The sequence below is a fragment of the Gymnogyps californianus genome, chromosome 2 (assembly GCF_018139145.2).
Source record: "Gymnogyps californianus isolate 813 chromosome 2, ASM1813914v2, whole genome shotgun sequence".
Taxonomy (NCBI): Eukaryota; Metazoa; Chordata; class Aves; order Accipitriformes; family Cathartidae; genus Gymnogyps; species Gymnogyps californianus.
In genome coordinates, this window is record NC_059472.1 from 109,782,222 (window position 1) to 109,803,543 (window position 21,322).

The following is a 21,322-nucleotide window of genomic DNA, read 5'->3' on the forward strand; positions in this document are numbered from 1 at the left end:
TGTGCTTCTTGTGTGGTAAACATTACAATGGAGATGCCCCTCCCAATATCTCTGAAGTGCAAGTTCTCTCCAGTACTGGCAAGTAACAATCATAACGATCGCTGTTATGCTTTGCATTGCATTACAGGTTGGTTTTTTAGTTTTTGAAGGTCTTATCTGCACCATGTATCTGGGCCAGTTCCAGCTGATGCAACTGATGTGGATCATGAGTTCGTATACAAAAATTTCACTTTTGCTCATAGGTGTCTCTCAGATGGACAATACATACGGGGAAAACAAGGATGGCTGAAGATATATTTGACCAGCTCCTAGTACTGGATTCAACGGTTAAGAAGTAAGATGGGCTCTGAATTAGAAGATTTAGAAGATGTGGGCATATAAAAGCTTGGAATACTTGATGAGGTTTTTTTATTTTTTAATCAACGTAGGTGGAAGTAAACATTTATTAACATTTGGTCAAGTGTAGTGTAACTTGCATTTGTATTTTCATTGTTATTAATGGAGGTATGTAGAGAGATACAGAAACCTTGAGACAGTTGTTTTTCTATTGCATACAGACTAGCAGTCCATTGGAAACAGGATGAAAGCATGAAGGTTAGATCTTAGAGGGCGGCAGTTCTTCATGCACAGCTTTTGTTAATCTTGATTTTTTTTTGTTTGTTTTGTTTTCAAAAATAAAAACATGGGAAACCAAGATCAAATGATGGTGGACAGGAAAGGTGACATCATCAGCCAGAAAAACACCAGAAGTGCCTGAACCCCCTCATTCAAGTCCAAAGGTGCTTGTTTCTTCAACAGCTGTCAGCAGCTTTTCATACAGCATAGAATATGAGGGATAAGGTGGAAGATCCAAACGGTTGAAACATGTGTGTGCCCTGCAAAAGGAAAATACGCTACATGTTAAGTTTAATCTAAATAACTTGAGAAAACAAGTTCCTACTGAGACTCAACACGTTCAAGTTCACTCAAGAGGTAAAAAGAAATTCGAGCTATTAAAGTAAAACTCTTAAATTCCACCAAAATCTGAGGTACTGAAATGTATGTGCACATACACATGAATATTTCAAATAGAAGACACAAGTATCAACATAACATCATTCTCTGCTATCCCTGCATTAGATGTTGCAGGGATCTTCATGGAGAAGAATGCTGGAGGTCACTGAGGAGCGGGGGTCTAGGCCCTGATAGAGAGAAAACTCCACTACTATAATTTTGGTTGCTTTGAGTTTTTCCAAAAAAAATGCAACTCAGCTGTACATCCAACATGAGCAGCTAGTAGGTTTTGCACCAGTGGACAAGCATAATGTGATGAACTATACTGACAGAATGGGCTCAGCATACATTTATAGTGAGGGAGGGCTGACTGGTAAAAGACCATCAGGCATCTGCTAACTGAAGAAGGAAGGTTGCTGAAAATGTTCCTGTAAGTCAGCTGTTGGCCATCTGCTGCAAGTCTGGCCTTTAAATGTTATTTATTTGTAGTAGCCAAGGCAAAAGCAAAATATTTTGTGCAGAGCAAGCTGCCAACTTGATGACCCTCTCTTCTCCCACTTCTATCATTATATTTACCCCCAGTTGGCAGCACCTTCAAAAGAAGCCGTGGAATGGGTTCCATGCATGCCTCCACCTTGTTGCAGCTTTTCTGGTAGCAGCAATTAGACCCAGATGCAGACTGCACTTCACTGTGAGGTGCTATACAAACATGGAGCAAAGAAACAGTCCCTGCCCCAACAGTTCATCCATTTCAACTGACAGAAAAACTGTAGAGCTCATTCAACAAACAGGGGGGCACATTTTCATTAAAATGTTTCCATTTTTTTCAGTCAGCTTGGAGTTTTACATGATGCTAGAAATAATTCTGTTTCCTCTTGCTCCCTCTGATAAATGTGAATTGACAAAACCCTACAGAAGGAAATGTAGCCTCAATGGCTAACAATGTCTAAGCTTCTGGCCCCTAGTATTTTTAGAAGCCGTGAAGTTGTTTTACTTTTAGCTTTTCTATCTTGTACTTTAATTCAATGTTATTTCTTCAAAACTGAAGCAGAAGAGCTATCTTGGAGAAACTATTTGAAACTGTGCTAGTCATCTCTTAGGCCACCCACAAAGTGAGAAAAACATGATACTGGTAGATGGGCTGGCCTGAGACTTGCAGATTCAGACGGAGAGTTTTATCAAGCACCAATGGTGAATCATTAAAAGCAATCAGGCAACTGAAATAGCCAGAGGCACGTAATCTTCACTGCATCACAGAATTTCAATTAGGAGAGCTTTTACCATCCTTTTTCGTCTTCTGAATGAAGATTTGTTAGCTGGTCACTCTCAGAGTGTACAATAAACACAGAATTTGCGGAAATGAGCTGGGAACACATGAGTTAGTGAAAAAGGAACATTAATAAAGCCATTATTTAATATGTCTCTTGAAATTAAACGTGGCAGCTCATGTGTATTATCCATGAGTAGCCCCGCACTGTTTATTGTTTATCTCAGCAATCTTTGGCAGCGTAAGTTGTTTCTACAATCCACTGCCAATACGTATCAACCACTGGGAGTTAATTAACTGAAGGATTCCTGTAGTCCATTCAGAACGTGTTTATCATAGGCAAGACAGCACCATTCAGAGACAGCCGGTCTTGAGGAGCTCAGCTGCCTGGCTCCAGAACTGGAAGCAGCAGAGTCATGGTGGCTCAGGTATTATATTCTGCTAATATAACTTTGCTGAACCTAAAGTAATATCTCTGTATGGTACTTAACCATGGCACATTTAACCATATGAGACCATAGCACCTCAGACATTGCTGTCATGCATCCTATTGTGCGGTGCAGACATATCCACAGCCACTGACTCTGGGGTTTACTTTCTTGCAGACATTCATCTAGACTGATCATTATCCATCTCATTTCATTCTGGTTATGAAATAACCTTGCAATGCTGTTGAGTTTTAGTCATCCTTGACCTAGTCAAACTCAAAAAAGATCAATTCCTTTTCCTATTATGAGGTTTACAGAAGTGGGCTCTTCTAGAAGGAAGAAAAAATTAACATGTCAAGAAACGCTGAAGCATTTTGCCAAGCAACACTCTTGTGTTCTCCAGTTCAACAACTTTACAGAAAAAAATCCTTTCACTCCAAAAAACGTCATCAAATCAAAAATGAAAACTAATTTTCAGGAGTACTATGCAGGTTAGGTTTACACTTCTATCTACTTAAGGTGCAAAACACAATATATTGCTGAGGGCAAAACCTGAGTTCAAATCCTGGCCTGTGAAACTAATGTGGATCTACTGCAACTCCGATGATGCCAGTGAAGCCCACTCAATCTTACAAGATAATTATATGCAGAATTGTCTGGTATACATTCAGCAATGGGCCTAATTGGTTCTTTGCTGCAAAGGTCAGACTTGGTGTCTACTTGTGTAACTGAACAAACATATTTTGCCTCACCTGAAATAAGAGAGAGTTGATTGGGACTCCTTCTCATTCAGTGTTCCCTTTCTCCTCAGTATTGCTGTGCATAGCGCCTTTGCCTCTTGCAACTGAAAGCTGAAACCTTTATTTTCCAAATTGGACTAAAGACAAATTGCTCAGCCTCTAGTCTGTTATATCATATGCTGTGTGATACTGCAGTACACAGGACAATTAAGAGGCAAGGATATTTTCCATAACGTCCACGGTTGCCTAACTCTGTGCCTTGTCCTCCAAAGGGGTAAATTCCTCCTGAACAGTGTTGACCTCCTACTACTGATCCCAGTGAGAGTGACTACAGTAAGCATAATCCAGGGGACACTTGCTGCACATATTGGGGTGAAAACATTAAATCAGCAGTGCAAGAAACAGTCATAGCAATGAGAAAAGTCTTTCTTCCCTTGATTAAGCCTCCTACCACATAAGCCTGCTGACATTTGAGAGGGTGTTCAGGGAGTGAGAGGTCTGGAATAAGAATTAGATTGGTAAGAGCTTTTATGGAAAGGATTCTGGCTTCTCTAGAAGAAAATGCAAGACAAAGTCATGTAAACCAACTCTGACCCTCATGTGCCCCCTCATCCTCCAGTAAGTAAAGCAGTAAATGGACCACTTAAAATTTCATTCTTCCTGGCAGTCTGTCTTTATTGCTCAAAGCAGTTTTGGTGGGTCTGAACCTTTAATCTTGCTCACTGTTCACAGTGCTGTGCTATTTCTTTTCTTTCAAGAATTCTCTCTAAAAATTATGAGTATAAGCTTTTAAGATTTTTGCATTCTTCTTTTCTTTGTCACTTCCTTTAATCCCCGTAACAATGAGAGTTCAAAGGCAGTAAAGTGTGCACAGAACCCCCTCCTATCTTATTTATAGCTTGAACCTATCAACTAAAATAAGACTTGCATTCTAACATAACCATGCCTGTCAGGCAGAAACTGGGCATTTCTCCTTTTCACCTTGCTTTCTTTTGATGAACCCACAAACCTTTCTTTGATCAGCCTCAGGACCCACAGGTATCAACTTTTGTTCCTTTTGTCTGTAAGAAGGAACACTTATATGCTGTCTGGGAACCACTGCTTAATAGATGAATGTAGATTTGTAGATGATATTTCTGTTGTATGTGAGAAAAGAGGAAAGAGAAGAAGAATGGGAGGTAAGGAATGATAAAAGACAGCAAAGCACACACACTCAGTCCACTGGGAAAGAAGGAAATGATGAGAACAAAGTTCTTTGTAGTCACACACAATCTTTTTTTAATTGCTATATGGGATTCTAGGGTGATTAAATACTTGATCATCTCAGAGAGAGGGACAGAATTCTCTCACAAAAGATCAGATATTTACTAGCACTGGTAATCTTTATCATACATAACCCACAGACAGTATGGTGGTAATCACTAATATTACTCTGCTGAATGAAAATCTCTTTTGATGAAAGGGTAGTTGCAGCTCAGCACTGTTGGGGAAAGTGACCTCATTGCTTCAAATGTGATTATTTGAATCACTGCTGAGGTTCTTTCTTAATTGATACTCAAACAGAAATAACCTTGGAGCTGACAGGAGTTTTGGCCAGGTCAGGAGTGCAACCAGAAGACGGGGCAGTGGCATTTGTAGGCACTGAACACTTTTGTGGCTGAGGATTTAAGAAAAGGGAACTGTTACCTCCTATAGCTATAGTAGAAAACACTGCTAGTTCTTCGCACAGGTTTGTTTTGGGCCAGGAGTTCTGCTGCCACAATATCAGATGAAGCTATGTTATTCCAGCTAGAAAGCCAGTGTCCATTAATGTTTGGTGAGGAATAAAGAATAAGTTCTTGTGGAACTACTGCGAAAAATGATTCTGTGTTAAATATCTGCATGACTCATGAAAGGTGAAGAGAGGCTTCCTGCTTCAGAAGACGCTATAGCTGGAAGAATTCTCCATCTATACCTACTCAGGCAATCAGTTACAACAAGCAAAATATGGAACTCCTTTATTTTGGGAGAAAGCTTTGCATATTAGATAGGGAGAGTAAAACTCAACCTTGATGAACAAGTGGTTGAACTTGTTATTTCATATGACAAGCTACATCAGTTTGGAAGAAACCATGCTGCAGATTTACACTGACAGATCTGTAAATCTGGCAGTCTCTTTGGAATCTGCTTTAGGGTCATTGCTAGAGATCTGGGATTAGAGCAGCGTCTCTGAGCTGTATAGTACTTTGACTTCCTAACATGTGTGGTCTCAGAGCAAATATAGATAGGAATAATGTGTCTGGTACACATGCATACTCCAGAAATAAATCACTGGTGTAATCTAACTCTTATTTGTCTTAGATGAACATATTACACCACCATTATCCTGTTCATGTAGGGGAACTGGTACTGATGAACCAGTCCACCAATTTAGAATGAAGTTACCAGATTCTCAACCTTCCTGAAAAAGTCTTGCTTATCCTCAGTGCTTTCAAGAAGCACTCTAGGCATTATGTATTAGTGGTTATTCTTCAAAAAGTGTTGCATTTTAGAAATTTACACCATGCCTCTTTTCTGGGAGTGCCACATTGCTGTTTCAAGTGCAAAAGCATGGCTGGTTTAGGTATAGTGCTTTGTTCACTATAAGCAAATGGCAGTTGCATGCTCCATTGCAAAAGTGTAAGGACAAGGTGTAAGGGAGAGTCGCCTAACTAGTTCAGCCATCTGGAGCAAGAGTGAGAGAATACAGAAGGAGTCCTGGACTCTCCTGATAGAGCTAAAAGTTATCTCGATACTTTGTAAAGCAGCTGAAAACCCAAAGGCCAGACTAACCTATTCCCAGTGACACACCATCTACCTGGATGTCAGGAAAGCCAAATGCATCAGCTTTATGCAAGCTTCCATAACACCTCTCACAGCATCGCATTTATTGGGTCAGGGCCTAAGAACTAAGGCCAGTAATTAAGAGGTGCAATCCATACCTAAGCACATAAACAACTAAATCTGATGATTGCTAGAAAGCTGGTTTTTTTTCCTAGGACTCTGAAAACATGGAGCAAGGGTAACTCTCACTGTGAAACTGTAGGAATTGTTAGAGGGAGAAGGGAATTTGTTGTGGTTTATTTTAAACAGCTAAAGCTAGTTACACTCATATCATATCACAGGGGCGAAAAGGCCTACAGGATATGACATATGACTTTTTTTTAGCCTCTAAGTCTAAGTAAATACATAGGTAAATCTAAATAAACACACGCAATCCATAATCAGGCATTTAAAAAAAGTTTAAAATAACATTTATTTAGTTGCTTAACTAAGGATTTAGGGAGTCTCCAGGTTTAGCCTGTGTGTTTTATGTATTTCTTAACACTGTGTATACTTGGCAGCACCCCATAATTTTATAGAAATGCAGGTAATAATTCACAGTGATCAAGCTGTGTTTATTCCCCATGAGCAAATGTTGTTCCTCTTTCCCCTGGCTAAAATGAATGCAGAGCTCTAAGACTTCTAAAAGGTGCTAACAACTTTCACCTGGAAAAGAGGCCTCTTTCAGGGAGAGCAACAAGTTCGGTGATCAGCAGACAAACATAAAGTTGTTAATGTGAATATCTCGGGGCTAATTGAATCTAGGTCATAAGTAATGCCTAGGTTCACAAAGAAAGTTAAGCAGAGCAGAAAGAGGCCAATTACCTTTTCAGAACTTGATGGGTCAGCCCAGGGCATTTTCTGTGCACGCGCCAAGGTCCACCCTCCCATCTCGCCCCTTTCCATCCCAGAAGGAGTGCAAAGAGAGCTCTGCAGAAACGCTGCACAACTTTGTGACTTCCAGTTGCTGCCTGTTTACAGGCAGGAATGCCCTTGGTAAGCTCTGAAACCCTTACATAGAACCAGACTATATGCTGCAAAAGGAGGATCTGGCCTACGCATAGCAAACTGAAGCTCTCAGGCTTTCTTTCCACATTGCTGGCTGAAGCTCAGAGGGCATGAGTCATCTCATTGACCTTACATGTTTTCATCTGTTTTTAAATCTCTGTGCCTACATCTAGCTTTCATGTAGGCTCCAGTTCTCCATATAGTCTCTGTAAAGTCTTTATAGTCAATGGACATAAATCAGAATGTACCGGGTGTGATTCAACTGAGCTATTTTAAAAATCTGTGTCCAGGTGAGATGAATTGTGCCTTAAAAACACTTACTTTCCTTTTCCTGACTTTAGAGGGAGTCCACATAAGATGTCAGCTCTGAATGTCTGCTGATATAGTGCCCTGGTCCAGCTCCTGCACCTCCCCACTCCATAAACATGGGCTTAAGCAGGCTTGGATTAAAAGGGTGACCATATTTGGACTTTCCCTCTCCAGAGGACTCTGGAGGTCTGCTCAAGTCCACATCTTCTAGTACGCTTCTGGGTAAACAACATGGATGGCAAGTAACTAGAAAACTGGACCAGACCCATTGTTAATTGATTGTCTGAATATATTTGCAAGGTCTGTGAGAAGAGATTTTTGCTCTGTGCCGTGAAAGTAGCCTCCTTTGGACTGCAGCTGAAAGCAAATGATAAGAGCAGGAAGAAAGCATCCTTTGGAGGGCAAATGTTATGTAAAAGGGTCACGCAGCAGAGACGCTGAGATGCAACCCCATGAAAAAAGCTCTGTAATCTCACTGGGGCAGAGCCTCAGGCAACTGTAAGGACATTCAAGAAAAGGTGACTCACTTCAGTGAGGAAGGATGAGTGCTGGTCACAGATAAAGTGCTGGAGCAGAACTCAAAGCTGAATGTATCACTGGCTGTGCCATGGCTCTCTTGGGTGGCCTTAGGCAAGTCAGACCACCCCTCTGTGCACCACTCCCTTTGTTCTGAAAAGGCAGATGACCTCCTTTGGGAAGCACTGTGAAGTCTGTTGGCTCTGTATGACATTATGGCTCATTTGCTCCTAGTTGGCTGACTGAACTAGATGTAACAAATTGAGTATTATCACCACGTGGTCTGAAGTCCCTTCACTAAGCTTCTTCGTGATGAAAAAGCGGAACCACCAGAGCAAATGAAGGGATTACACTCACGTCTCTGTCCAAAACTCAGAGACAGATTCTGGCTTCCACCTCTGTAAACTCACAAGTGTTTTTACTAGCATTTTGGAAGTAAAGGGAACAGAATCAGCTGACAGGCTCCTGCTGGTCTGGATCTGCTCCAGAATCAAAATAAGAGAACTAGGCTTGGACCTATGGAAATCTTTATCTTAACCATTTCCCAGGATTCAAAGTAGTTTAAATTGAGCCTGCAAATCAAAAAGGCAGCAAAAGAAAACACTTGTCTCTGAATATAATTACAGAACAAACTGATAATTGTTTCTTTGCTGTTTTAAAATGTCCTTACTGTATTCATTATCTTTCACTGGCAGAGAGATGCAACAAAGTACCAGGCTCACCGTTCTCACAGCACTTCTGGTTTTGTATCCTAGTTGGGACATACCTTGGGAGGGAGGTTATTTTCCCCCATTTCTCTATACAGAAGCGCCGTAGCCCATTGCTCCCTCGGAGAGCTGCAAAGCCCTCATATGGCACGCTTGATGTTCCAGTGACAAACTGCAACAACCGGAGTCTCTGCTCATTGTTAAATCTCTCCACTGCTGCCCAGAACCACCGTATTACTATGTGTCCATCATGGTAACCTAAATCAAGAAGCAAGAGACAGAAATTAAAATCACCCCCTCTAAGTGGGAAGTGTAAGATCGAAATATGTTCCCGCTAGCATGGGGCAGTAGATCTCCTACTGAAAAGATCCTGACCTAACAATATATCTCGTTCTTGATAAGCAGTAGGTCCCATCCCTCATCTTGTCCTGGCTGTGGATACTATAATATTACTAACTCATTTGAAACCCTGAAACTCAAATATATATTTGAGGTACATTGGCCTCTCACAAATCCCTTGGCAAGAACTGGGGTTACCTGCATGAGATATAAAAGACCAATTGCGATATGCCACACAGTGCCAAGTCCTAACGACTTAACAATGTCTGGTTCCCAAATAAATTCTCTTTTGGACTGCAATAGTGTTCAACATATGGAGAGGAGTTTGCTGCCGGCAAGCCTTCCCTGGCAAACTTCCTACCTGAGGGGCTCTGTGCCTTGGTTTGTGCTAGTGAAAGCCAGCATAAACCCAGGCTGAATCTGTTTCAATAGCTAAATAGAAAAAAGTAGGAGGAGAATAACTTCGGGGACCAGCTGTGCTTGTGGTAAGCTGTGTATTTCAAGGTAACACAAAGGCTGGGCAGTGAGCAGCAAAGACTTAAAGCTTGTATTTCAGGGGAGGATATGTGAACCTCAGGGACTTTCCTTTCGTAGTGCAGAACTGGGGGATTTCACATTTATCCATCATCCAAGACAGCCTGGATAAATCACGCTCAGCGTTTAAAGCAAAACCAGGCCAAGCAGTAGAGGAGAAGGGAAAAAAATCCAACTTGACATAGTTTAGGCTGAGGGGACAGTTAAGCAAGATCTGTATGTCGTTGAAGTGTAATTGGGAACCGTGAAATTCAGCTCTTGAATTCAGCTCCCTGCTGAAGCCAAGAGGACTTGTGATACTACTTTCAATGAGGCCAGGAGTTCATTCACAGTCATCTGAGTAAGTAACTTTTAGATCTAATACTGCAAATCCTTTTCAGTCCTTAATAGTCAAAACTCCTGTTAAGTTGGTAGGAATTGAGTGGGTAAAATCTGGATAGAAGTAGCAGAAGCAATTTCAGTATTATTACATCCGTTGATCCAAACCTGAGATCTTACTTATTTTATTTCATGAGTTATTCTTCACAAAAACTTCCTGAACAAAATAGGGCATTTCCCTCAGGAAAGACAGAAGGAAAAGATGGACCAAGTCTTTCACGTTTTGGACTGAAAACAGTCAAGATATTAGTAAGCATCAGCAGACAGTTTACCTCCACGATATTCTGTGTTGTTACGCCAGTCATTGAGATCTATTTCTGCAGTGCCAGCTATAACGAGCTCCAGTTCTCTGGCATCAAAAACAGAGACAAGCCTGGAGTCTACAACCTAGAACAAAAAACACTTGTAAGCACAGTTTCAGACTGGAAATAAAGCGGATGTAATGTCTCGTAAACCTATGACTCTGATGGCCAGCTCTTTATTCTGATGAAGTCTGCATGCTGACAGCTAACTTCCACTCCTCTGCTGATAAATCTGTGCTCTTCTTCAGGGAGTCTGCTGATGTTTTGAGCTGCAAACAATGATGACACATGAGATTTGACCAGAATGAAACAATACAAGTGACAGGACATAATCTGTGCAGAACATTCTTCATTGTTACATTCATTCTGACAAGTGATTTTGATAGTCAAACAAAGACTGGATTTGTAATATGGAGAATTTATTTTATATTTGTTTCACATTGGAATTTGATTACAATTGTGTAGGTGTGCCCTCAGGTCTTCATCCACTGAAGATGCAGCTGAGGTTCACTTTCTTCATTATGTGAAACCAAAAGCTTTAATGGCCTGCAGCATTCACGGGAGAAAAAGCTAGCAAACCGTATGCACACTGTAGTAAACTGTATGGAGTCACTTAGCCAACCCCTTTCTACAGCAAAGGGCTGACCAAGCCTATTCAGCTACAAAGCCACCCTCACTGGCTTCCACCCCCGGTAAATGTCAGTGCATGACTGCTTGGAGCCATCAGTTATCAGTATTATTCTGCGTGCCCATTATCTGCTGTTTCATTTTCCAGGGCTGCCATTCTTTCAGTTTATTTTCCTCTGCGAGATAGCCCTCTACTTCTACTTCTACTATACAGCTGCCAGGGCAAGATACATATTCGAATATGATTAGTAAGGGACAAGAATAGGTGACTACATAGGTTGGTCAGCAAAGCCACAGGTTTGCATCCAGTCTTTGGCAGTCCTTGCAGCAGCTCTGCCAGAAGGATGTTTTCAGATCCAGGTCTTCAGCAAAGATAAATCGGCAAAATCCAGGGACAACAATGCAGCAGCATCCATGAATACCAGCAAGGTAATAGCTGACTGCATCCTAGGACCAGCTTTATCAGAATAAGTCCCTAAAGATACAGTGCGTCACACCAGCTCCTCACTGAAGTGTACAATTCTTCACAATCTTCTTTTGTATCACAGCAGGGTAAAGCAAAATTTGCAAATGCCTACTTCTCTTGCTCTGTGAATGCAAAGCAGTATCTTTCCTAACGCTTGATCATTATGCTTTATCACATTCAGAATACATATTTCTTTCACTTCTCCCTTAATGCTAAAGATGCCATATCCAAGGTCCCTGTCTCTACAGATCCAGGCACTCCAATTCCTTGCCATCTGTGTCTGTTTAGCTATTTCCTAGGGTACCGATGAAGCATAGTTTAACCATGGGGTCATCTCATTCAGATGAGGAATGGAAGACTTTGGGAGCATCATTTTGTTACTTACTTCGTAGAAGCCACGGACCAGGGCCTCTGTTTGCTGAACCACTCCTCGTTCCACTCGCCACTTAACCATTCTCTCGATGTACTCTTTTTTGTTCTTTTCTGTCACTGCTGTATTTGCCCCTCCGGATTTCAACTCTCTCTCTGTCACCTACAGAACAAAGATAAATAGTGGTGTAGCAATGTATGGATCACATTGTGTTTCAAACTTAAGTTGTACTTTGAAAATGCAAGTGAAAAAAGCCGTATTTCTAGTTCTGGCCTCCTGGCCTCTTGTCCATTTGCAGTAGAAACAAAAAGGATAACGAGGGACACCCCCTCAGCCCTAGTCCTAGCCTTATCCGCAGCTGAAGCTGGACTGACCTTTAGGTTACTCCAAACTGTACCAGCAAAGATTGATTCGGAGAGCACCATCCGTAAGCCATGTACAATGCACCACTCTGGCCCATCTTTTCATCCTTCTCCTCTCCCTTCCCTGGCTAGGAGCTGCAGAGAGGGTGACAACCATACCAGCTTGCTACTTGCTGTAGATTATCCAAGCAACGGTACGGGAAACAACAGGATGGAGAGGCAATCACAGTATTGGAATAGGCAGACTGTTTCACCAGCAGGAAGGGATATCTACTTGTCTCTTAGGCAACAAGTGTTACCCTTCCCCAAGTGCTAATAAAAGTGTTTACTGAGAAATGCCAATAGCCAAAGAAACTATCACAAAATGAATACTCCCAATACACTACCTAAACAAGACCTGTATAGCACCCTGCACGGACGACGAATATAGTCACTGTGGGATTCAGAGTTTTGTATCAGCCATCCAAACCTGAGAAGTGTTTGTACTGCAAATAACTTATTTTTTTTTTAAACCAAGAGCTACAGCATTTCATTGCATTTTAACGGTCAATTTAGTTGGCTTGGGTTACTAAGGCTTAAGATTGAGAAGGGATTTAAGGAATCAATCTAGATTCTACCCAGCAAGCACATACTCCTTCTTACATGTGACAGAAAATAATATTTATCTTGCAATTATTTTCACATTCAATCTAGTGGATTTAAAAGGAAGAATGTTTTGCTCTCCTCTTCAGTTTTCTGCTGCTATAACAATGATGTCTAGCACAGATAGTAAATGAGCTGCATGAATACATATTCATTATTTGTATTATTTACATATTATTTATATTATTATCTATTTATTAGCCCAACAGACAGCACACAACATATATAGTATTGAGGTCACTTTGCTTGAGGCACCTGTTGTAACACTATGAATTATGGAAACACTGAATGAGTCATCTAATGCGTAGCTTTGTTGAGAAACAGCAAGAACAAGTAAGGTTGGATGTAATGAGTTCAGAATTCTTAGCTGGTTCAGGTTAAATTCCCAAATGTAAATCACTGCATCACCATTATGCAAGCAACGCTACATCATCTGGAGGATAAGACTCTGGCCCAGCTGACATGCTGTATTCTTTGACTGCGTGGCATTAAGATACATCTGTCAAAACCAAAGACTAAATGTCGTCTAGCTTTGAGCACAACAAGAAGTCCAGATGTTCTAAATCTCCTGCAAGACTTCCCACAAACACCTAGACATGCTGGTGATTTCTCCAACTTCTCATTATCCATATAATTTCAAATACAATTAGTTATCTAGAATTGGAGGCAGGCAATCAATAACAATGTGCCCCTATTTTTGATTTCTTGTTCATAGAGACATTAACCACAGCTGTGAGCTAGAATTCAGAATCAGGATTCAGAGTAGCAAGGAGATATTTCAACCAATCTAGCCCATTCCTTTTACCTGACTGGAGCAATTGCCAGGGCTCAGAGACAGGCTGTATCCACATACAGAGCTCAGAGACAGGCCTGGAAGAACTTTCTACTGGGTAAAAGCATGAGAAAGTACTTAGGGTCACAAGCAACTGACACTTCTCTCTGTCTTATAAGTGAAATTCTCAAATTGGCATTCAGTTGCAATCAGTAAAAACTAATGCTTGGTTTGACATCGTATCTTTGCTATTACAGGAGTGCTCTGGGCTCCAGTATGCAAGAAGGCTAGAACTCCTCAGTAGTAAATTCTAATAAAAAAGGTGCCAAGAAAGAGGATTTGGCCTGAAAGGCTTAAAAACTAAATACACAACAGAGATGAGACAAGAAAGAAAAAATGAAAGAAGTAGTGACTGGTCCATAATAAAGTCATTGTGGAAACAGGACAAAAGGGTTGTAACCCATCTACCACACAGCTTCTCAAAGAGCCACTATTTCTTGTTTCCCTTACCTAACCCTTGAAATCCAGCTTCCCAAATATTAGCAGAGCTCCCACTGTGATCTACACTTGCACATGTATCCAGCAAAGCAATGCTCAGATAGCATTTAAGTGGTCAGATACTCTTGGCATGCAAGAATTTCCAACTGGGATCCATCTGTGAGCATAAAATGTGACTGCGATTTCTTCGTTATTTTGCTGTCAGCACTTAGCAAATTTCAGAAGGGGGAAAATCTCACTTTCACTTAGAAGTCTTGGATTCTGACAGTCATAATTCACAGCAAGAACCATTTTTTTTCCCCATCACTAGATCTAGCAAGGTTAGTGTCTAGTACATATGAAATAAAGTACTAGACAACATGTGAACCGGCACCAAAATCTGGCTTTTAGTGTTCTTTTGCTTTCAGATCACAGTATCTACAACAGATTGTCATTTTTTTTTCTATTCTCTGTGGAGTCATCTCTTATCTTCCACAACAGACTCCCATGTCACTGTCTAGCTCTTTTCTTTGGGGAGAGCATAACAAGTGTGCCAAATGTTACCTTCAGATGCATCAGGGCAATTCAGGCTGAGATTCTTATTCAAACTTTGTAGTCTTCCAATGTAAATACAAACTTGTCTCATCCGTCTTTGTAAATACGTCTGTGTGTTTCTGCCCGCCTTTGTGTATTAGTCTTATATAGCCATACCTTCCAGGGAAACCACTGTACTGTCAATTGAATGTCATGCAAGCTCTCAGCTCAAAGACCATGAAAAACCTCTGCATTTAAGTCTGTGGAAAAACAGTGTTATCGTTCCTACAGAGGCTTCTTACTTCAGTTCTTCTGCCCCATCCTCTTCATTTCACCCACCCTTGACTCTGCACATCCTTCATGACCTTGTACTATAAGCAGACTAAATTCAGTTTTGAAAATATCCCCTGAAGTCTTGCTTTCTGTTACTTTCAAGCTTATAGCTGAGCAGCCCTTTTACTCTCAGGGCCAGAATTCCTCCCCTCAGAAACTAGTCTAACTCTCCCCTAGCTCGCAGAGCTACCCTAGCTCTATGCAAACTCCTCCTGTCAACTTTATTTTCAAGGGCTAAGACCCACTCTCCCTATATTCCACCTGATCTCTCTGCTCCCTTTGACACTGTGTGTCTGCCCCTTACACAAGTTAACTTCCATTCCTTGAGCTTCTGCAGTACTTGGTGCACTTGGTTCTTCAGCCTCTCTAGTTTTCAGTATCTCCTTGAAGGTCCTTAATCTTGGTCTGAAAACTGCTTTGGGTCCCTTCAAGGCTTTCCAGAGACAGTTATAACCTAGCATGGGTTACCAGTGCTTCAGTGCAAGCCAAAGAATCCCACAGGAGACACTTGTTCTAGCTGCCAGTCTGCACTTAAGCCAGGGTTGCACCCTATTTAGGGCTGTAGTTATCCAGATGAGCTAGGACAAAGAATTCTCTGACTAAGGTGGAGTTGAGTGGTAGAAAGCGTAATAAATGGATGTACATACCAAGTTGTTAAGTAGGTGCAAGGTAACTAAGAGACACAGAACCTAACAGGGAGATATCAGACAAAATAATAGTGAGAGCTGCCAGGTCTTACACCACCTGCCAAATGTTTTTCTTCCCTCCTAACCCCCCATCCTTTCAGTCACATCAGCTTTAAGTTACATTGCTTGCATTCACCGAATGCCACATCTGTGTGAACTACACCCTGGAGAGAAGAGCTGCACTCCACTTCAGAGAATTCCTCATGCTCATCAGTGTGTGGCTCAATAGGCCTGTAGGGGGGCTGGTATTTTATATTATACACCCTAAGAATAAACATCTGCATTGAAACAGGTGGCTTGAAAGAAACAGAAGGTAGGAGAAGAAAATGTTATTGAAAGGCTAAAGGATCTGTTCTGACAGAAAGATGTTCATCATGCTCAACTTTGTCAGCTTCAAATTTGCTTTTCAGATGTTTTGCATAGCTGTGCTCACCTGTCCAAACACCTCCTCGTTCACTGTGAAGGTGAGATCCAGGATGTCTGTGATGTTGTTATCCTTCATCCACTGCAAGCTCTGATGGAACTCTTCATCCAGGTACTCTAAGTCACTTAAATCACATGGCCTGATTGCGAGGCAAGAAAAAAGATGTAGTTGAATATATGACCCCACGACTATTGGCAGGATGACTTACTACTAAGAACATGAACAAATTTATGCCGAAGATCCAACATAAAGCTGGTGTTCGTTTGGTTTTGTTAACATCAAAGCCTGTTACACAGACCCCTCTTAAAGCAGTTCTGCAACTGTCTGCTTTGCATGGCTGGGCTCAAGGCCAAATCTGTTGGCTGCCTGCACTATTTGCTGTCAGAAGGCACCCCTGGGGCTTGATTTTATGTGAATCTTCAGGATGCCCTGCACTTCAGAGCACATGCTTACCTTCAGTCCGGATGGGCCCCACCATGCTGGGCCTGGCTGCTTCCATGTATCCATCATCCTTGAGGTGAGCACATAAGATTGACATAAGGCAGACCAGACAGCCTAAATTTCTGCTAATAAGGAGCTGGTCTTGTTTGCTGAAAGGGCAGGTGGATGTTACGAGCAGTCTGGTTTCAAACCCCCTAAAGGGGCAATAAGGATGCAGGGAGCTCTCCAGGTTTCAGGCTATTTCCAGACTAGCTCAGATACAATATAGATACGAGTGTTTGGACCCCAGCAATACTCATTGGTAAAAAAAAATAAATATAAATACATATTAAAGAACTCAAAGGACTGTTGAGACAAATATCTTCGCTGATTTGGAATCATCTTAATTGATAAACTATTTCAGCTAAGCTTTATTCTGCTCTTTGTTATGTAATTGCAGTCTTGACTTACGACTTATGGCTTTTCTTATCGCTGCAAAATTTTATGTACCTTGTCTTACTGCAGTCTATTAATTAAAGAAGGACAGATTGTCAATTAAAGTTAACCTTATAAACTTGACATTGAAAGTAATATGTTACTGTTAGCTTCTGCTTACCAATATAAAAGACAGTAGAAGACCAAAAAGAAACATTAACTGTTTATATCTACATTAACATTCCTAATTTACCCAAGTTGTGTTTTAGAATGAAAATCTACTCCACCAGTGATGCATGAGAAATTATGTATTTTTCTTAATATGACCTCCCTCCTTTTTTTGTTATTTTATTTCATTCCATCAAAGATGCTTTTCAGTCTTTCAAGTAGTTGAAGTTTGATAACTTTTCATCAGTAGTAAACTCTGGAATTATGGGTCAGTACTTTCACATGTGTGTTCCTAAATGTCATACTTATTATGCATTTTTATCAACATAGTATATATGGAAGGCAAGTTCTTGGAGAAAGTAAAGAAAAATTAAAATGCGTTTGTTTTCTATCACAGACCAACCAACCAACCAACAGTGTAAAGCACTTGAAGGTCAGAGTGCTCAAAGCAACTCCACAAGGGTCTGTGTCTCTGTAGGACTCACTGCGGGGTCACTGTTTCTGCATGGTTGCACGCTTATACTTACAGCCTTAGTAGCGCTTTGTAGAACGGCCTTGTGAAGAAAGCATCAAGAAGGTACTGATGAATGAGAGCAAGGCCAAGAATACGACCGCTGAACCTGAACCTGGGAAATAAAAACGCAGAGTAAATGAAGTGTAACGTTCCTGACAGTTTCTTACGTTTATTCATTTATTTCTTTTTTCCCGAGCAGATACCTACCACCACCCCTCCTACCTCTGATCAGTAACGGATCTCTTCTTGATCCATCTCCTACAGTACCCATACATGCAGCAGGCATGTTATATGCTCTCCTGTGCCAAACCAATAAACACTCTGAAGACTCACCTTCTGTGATCTTCAGTTGAATGTTCTGATACTGACTGACTCCATCAAACACAATATTTAGCCAGTGAAATACTGTAATACTCCACCTCAGCAGAAAACATACTATCAAGGATATTTGGTGAATCAGTATATCCAGTTTCTGACTGGTTATGACCCTTTCCAAGGTGAGGCTTTAAAGTACTTTAAAAGGGTAGTGAGTTAACTTTATAGGATGAAACTGAAGTTCAAATAAGTTAACTGTTGTGACCAAGGACACATATTAAAATCAGAATCTAAAGCTCAGGCAAGCTGTCCCCAGACTACTTTCTTAATGGTGATGCTCAGCTGTCTTCAGTATTTACATACTCTTGTGTTTCTTTCTGTTTTCTAAGAACAACAACCCCTAGTCCCACTCCAAGTACACGCAAATAGTGCCCTGCCCATTACAATCTGTGACTTGTGATGATAAGCTGTTAAATTTTTCTTTCTATAATTTTTTCTATGACTTAGTAGATATTCTCCCATCAAATCTGGTTTTAAATCGGTAATCTCAGACAGAAAAATACAGAATTGGTGTCAGTCCAGGTGAGTTTGTTTTTTGTAAAAACAGCCCCCATCACCCATCCAAAACTTGCTTATTTGTAAAAAAGGAAAAGAAAAAAATCCAACATCCCAAATGTAAGCACTCTAAGCCTGAGCTGACTGACATCACAGTAAAGTTTTATTGCACAAAAGATGAGAAACAGATCAAAAAGCCAAGAAACCATTCCTTCTGCTACAGGAACCAGTGCAAAGACCCCTCCTGCATATGAATGAAACATGAGTCTCACTGTAAATAAAAGCAGCGCAGAATATCCGTTCAGTCAACTTTGTGCTCATGGGACAGAACAACAAGTGTGTAGTATGTCAAATGGGGCACAAAATAGCATGCTGTGGGCCCAATTAGCATTTACATCACCACAGGAGCTGCCTCTGGGTCCCCTGCATCCAAGAAAGGTGCTTATGCTATGCAGCTGACTGGTAACAGAAGAGTGATTATATTATCCCCTTACAGCTGTTTCCACAGCAGCAACAAAAGGCAGCTGTTGGGTCTAGTTAGGACCTGCTTCACTTCGCTTGTGCTCCAGTGCAATGTTTCCAGCAAAAAGCAATGAAAAGAGGGGGGGCTGACACAATGAAAGCACAGTGGAAGCCAGACAGCTCAAATCCCAGAAATGCCGAGCCTGTAATCCATCAGTTTTATAGCACCTTCAGGATCTATAATCAAGTCCGTTTGTCCTAAATAACGCATGTCGGCTTTTTTTGGTTTTGGTCTTCACCACCCTCATCCATCCCTATACATTTTGAAAGCGAACGCTGAATGAAAATACTACGAGCACTGGGTGTTCCTCACCACAATGCTTACCCCATGGCTACTCGACTGGGCAGGGCTGGGCAGGTAGGAGCCGTTTTGGAGTGAAGCTGAAAGCAAACTGCCAAGAAAAGTCTCACGCATTTGGGAACGCTGTTTCTGCTAAGAAATTGCTTAAATGTGTGAACAGCGTCAGTTTTCTCCTTGCTGCTTGTATCACTTCTGTACCTCTACACGGCTTTGAGGGTATTCATGCAAAGCTGACACGAAAGGGTAGTGCACCTAGATCAAGGTGTTCACAATCACGAGCACATGTTATGGTAGCCGTTAATGGCGAGTTTACTTTGAATCAGTGCCTTATGGCAGAACTGTATCAAACCATCCAAAGGCCATACGCAGCGTTTCTGTGTGAAAGGACTAAATCCGGTGGGTCAGCCCAAGCAAACGTGGGCAGAGCAACTCTAGGTTGCGTGGTCCATCAGTCTCGCCTTGCGCTTGCAGCCCTCTGGGACACACCAGGGCTCGCTCAAGGTGGGAGCCTGACTGTGGTTCCACAATCCCAGCCGTTGCAATGGTACTGTGTAGGAAAGCAAGTCTAGTACTAACTAGTCTGGATAAAGAAGATGAAATAATTAACAAGATGTTCCTATTCCTGGTACCTGTCAATACAATGGATAAAAAGCTATGTTACAGACTGTATTTCTTGGCAGCTCCATATCACCCCAGCAGACACAGTGCTTTGTGGCCACAGCACGTGAGTTTTCCAGCCCACAAACCATTCCTCCCCTGCACACAGCTTTGCTATCACTACAGAGGCTGACTATACCTGACTCTCTGGTCTGAAGAGTAGTGTAAGGGAAGGTCCTTTGGCCCCTTGTCCATTCTGGACAGGGCCTGGGACCATAGGCAACTCTTCTGTGGTCCAGCAGTGCACTGAGGAACACGGACCATGGTAAGTCAACGGATACCTATCAAAAGGGAGACATTTGCTACTGTCCTCAGAGGATGACTATGCAGTCTATCTGCATGTGTGTCCATATAGTCCATCAAGCTGCCACCACGATCAGCCAAGCATAAGAGTCCCACTTAAAATATATCAAAACTTACAAAAAAGCAACAAGAAACAAATTGCCCTCCTTACAAAAGCCAGTTAAAACAAAACTAGACTTTTGTGTTTATTTCTTCCTGAAGGATTTAGAGCATGGGTGAGATTCAGAGGTGAGACAGTCCCTTCAGAAAAAACAAGTTTTCTTGACAGAATAAGCAGCACAAAGGTAAATCCTGGCTAGAGGGCACATACCTTCCTTAAACCTGACTTACATTTATCTTTCCAAGGAAGTGCAAAGTGCTTGTTTGATTTCTTTCTAGCAGAAAAGATAGCTTGGGAGAGGTGGGGAATGTGAGGTCTTGCTCTGGCCCTTTCTTTCAACACCCTTCCCTTTTGGAGACGATGATTGAGTCTGAGTAATGCGCTCCGGCAGAGAGGGGAAATGCGGGAGGGAGTTAATGAACAGGAAATGGTGGAACGAGAGACAGAATTAATGAGCAGGAGAGCTGCTCTGGTTTAACTGCCTATTGACACCATTCGTCCACTCAAAAAGGACATTGTGTGCACCTGCTTTCTGGCTTTTAACAACACTACTCTTTGACCCATTTGCAGAAGTTTCCACGCTACCCAGCGAACTTCCTTTCCTTCTGGAGGCTGCAGGTGCCCCTGAAACAGTCTGTTTTCACAACAGCCTGTTGCAAAATAACAGGCTCGTTCTCCTCAGTGGGACTCTCTGCATACTTACTGCATGTCTGTGTAAGGGACAGACAAATCCATATGCTGTAGCAGCAACTAAGCAATAAATTTTCCTCCAATTGCAGGTGAGTCACAGGAAATTTAATTTACTCTGGTCCTTATCATATAGCAGCAGAGTAAGGCAGGACCCATAATGACCCTTTGTTACAGGGCACTCTCTTAACTGGCTGAACGAATGCAGCTCTACTTTATATGACAGTCCTTCCATGGATTCAGATGGAGAATGATGTACCTTGACAAAATTGTAATCTGTGTGTACAGGG

At 41.6% G+C, this 21,322-nt stretch overlaps 1 protein-coding gene across 3 annotated transcripts in view; it reads right to left on the reverse strand.

Annotated features, from left to right (window-relative positions):
• Positions 1–248: 248 nt before the first annotated feature.
• The window catches only part of HECW1 (HECT, C2 and WW domain containing E3 ubiquitin protein ligase 1), a 300,542-nt gene continuing 279,468 nt past the window's right edge, over positions 249–21,322 (reverse strand). For all 3 annotated transcript variants that reach the window (XM_050891206.1, XM_050891205.1, XM_050891207.1), the window contains exons 23-28: positions 17,606–17,704; positions 16,065–16,194; positions 11,841–11,987; positions 10,333–10,447; positions 8,869–9,067; positions 249–875 (exon numbers count right to left, since the gene is read on the reverse strand). In XM_050891206.1, coding sequence (XP_050747163.1) covers positions 764–875; positions 8,869–9,067; positions 10,333–10,447; positions 11,841–11,987; positions 16,065–16,194; positions 17,606–17,704 — 802 coding nt within the window. In that variant the 3' untranslated portion in view covers positions 249–763. The remainder of the gene's footprint in view (positions 876–8,868; positions 9,068–10,332; positions 10,448–11,840; positions 11,988–16,064; positions 16,195–17,605; positions 17,705–21,322) is intronic.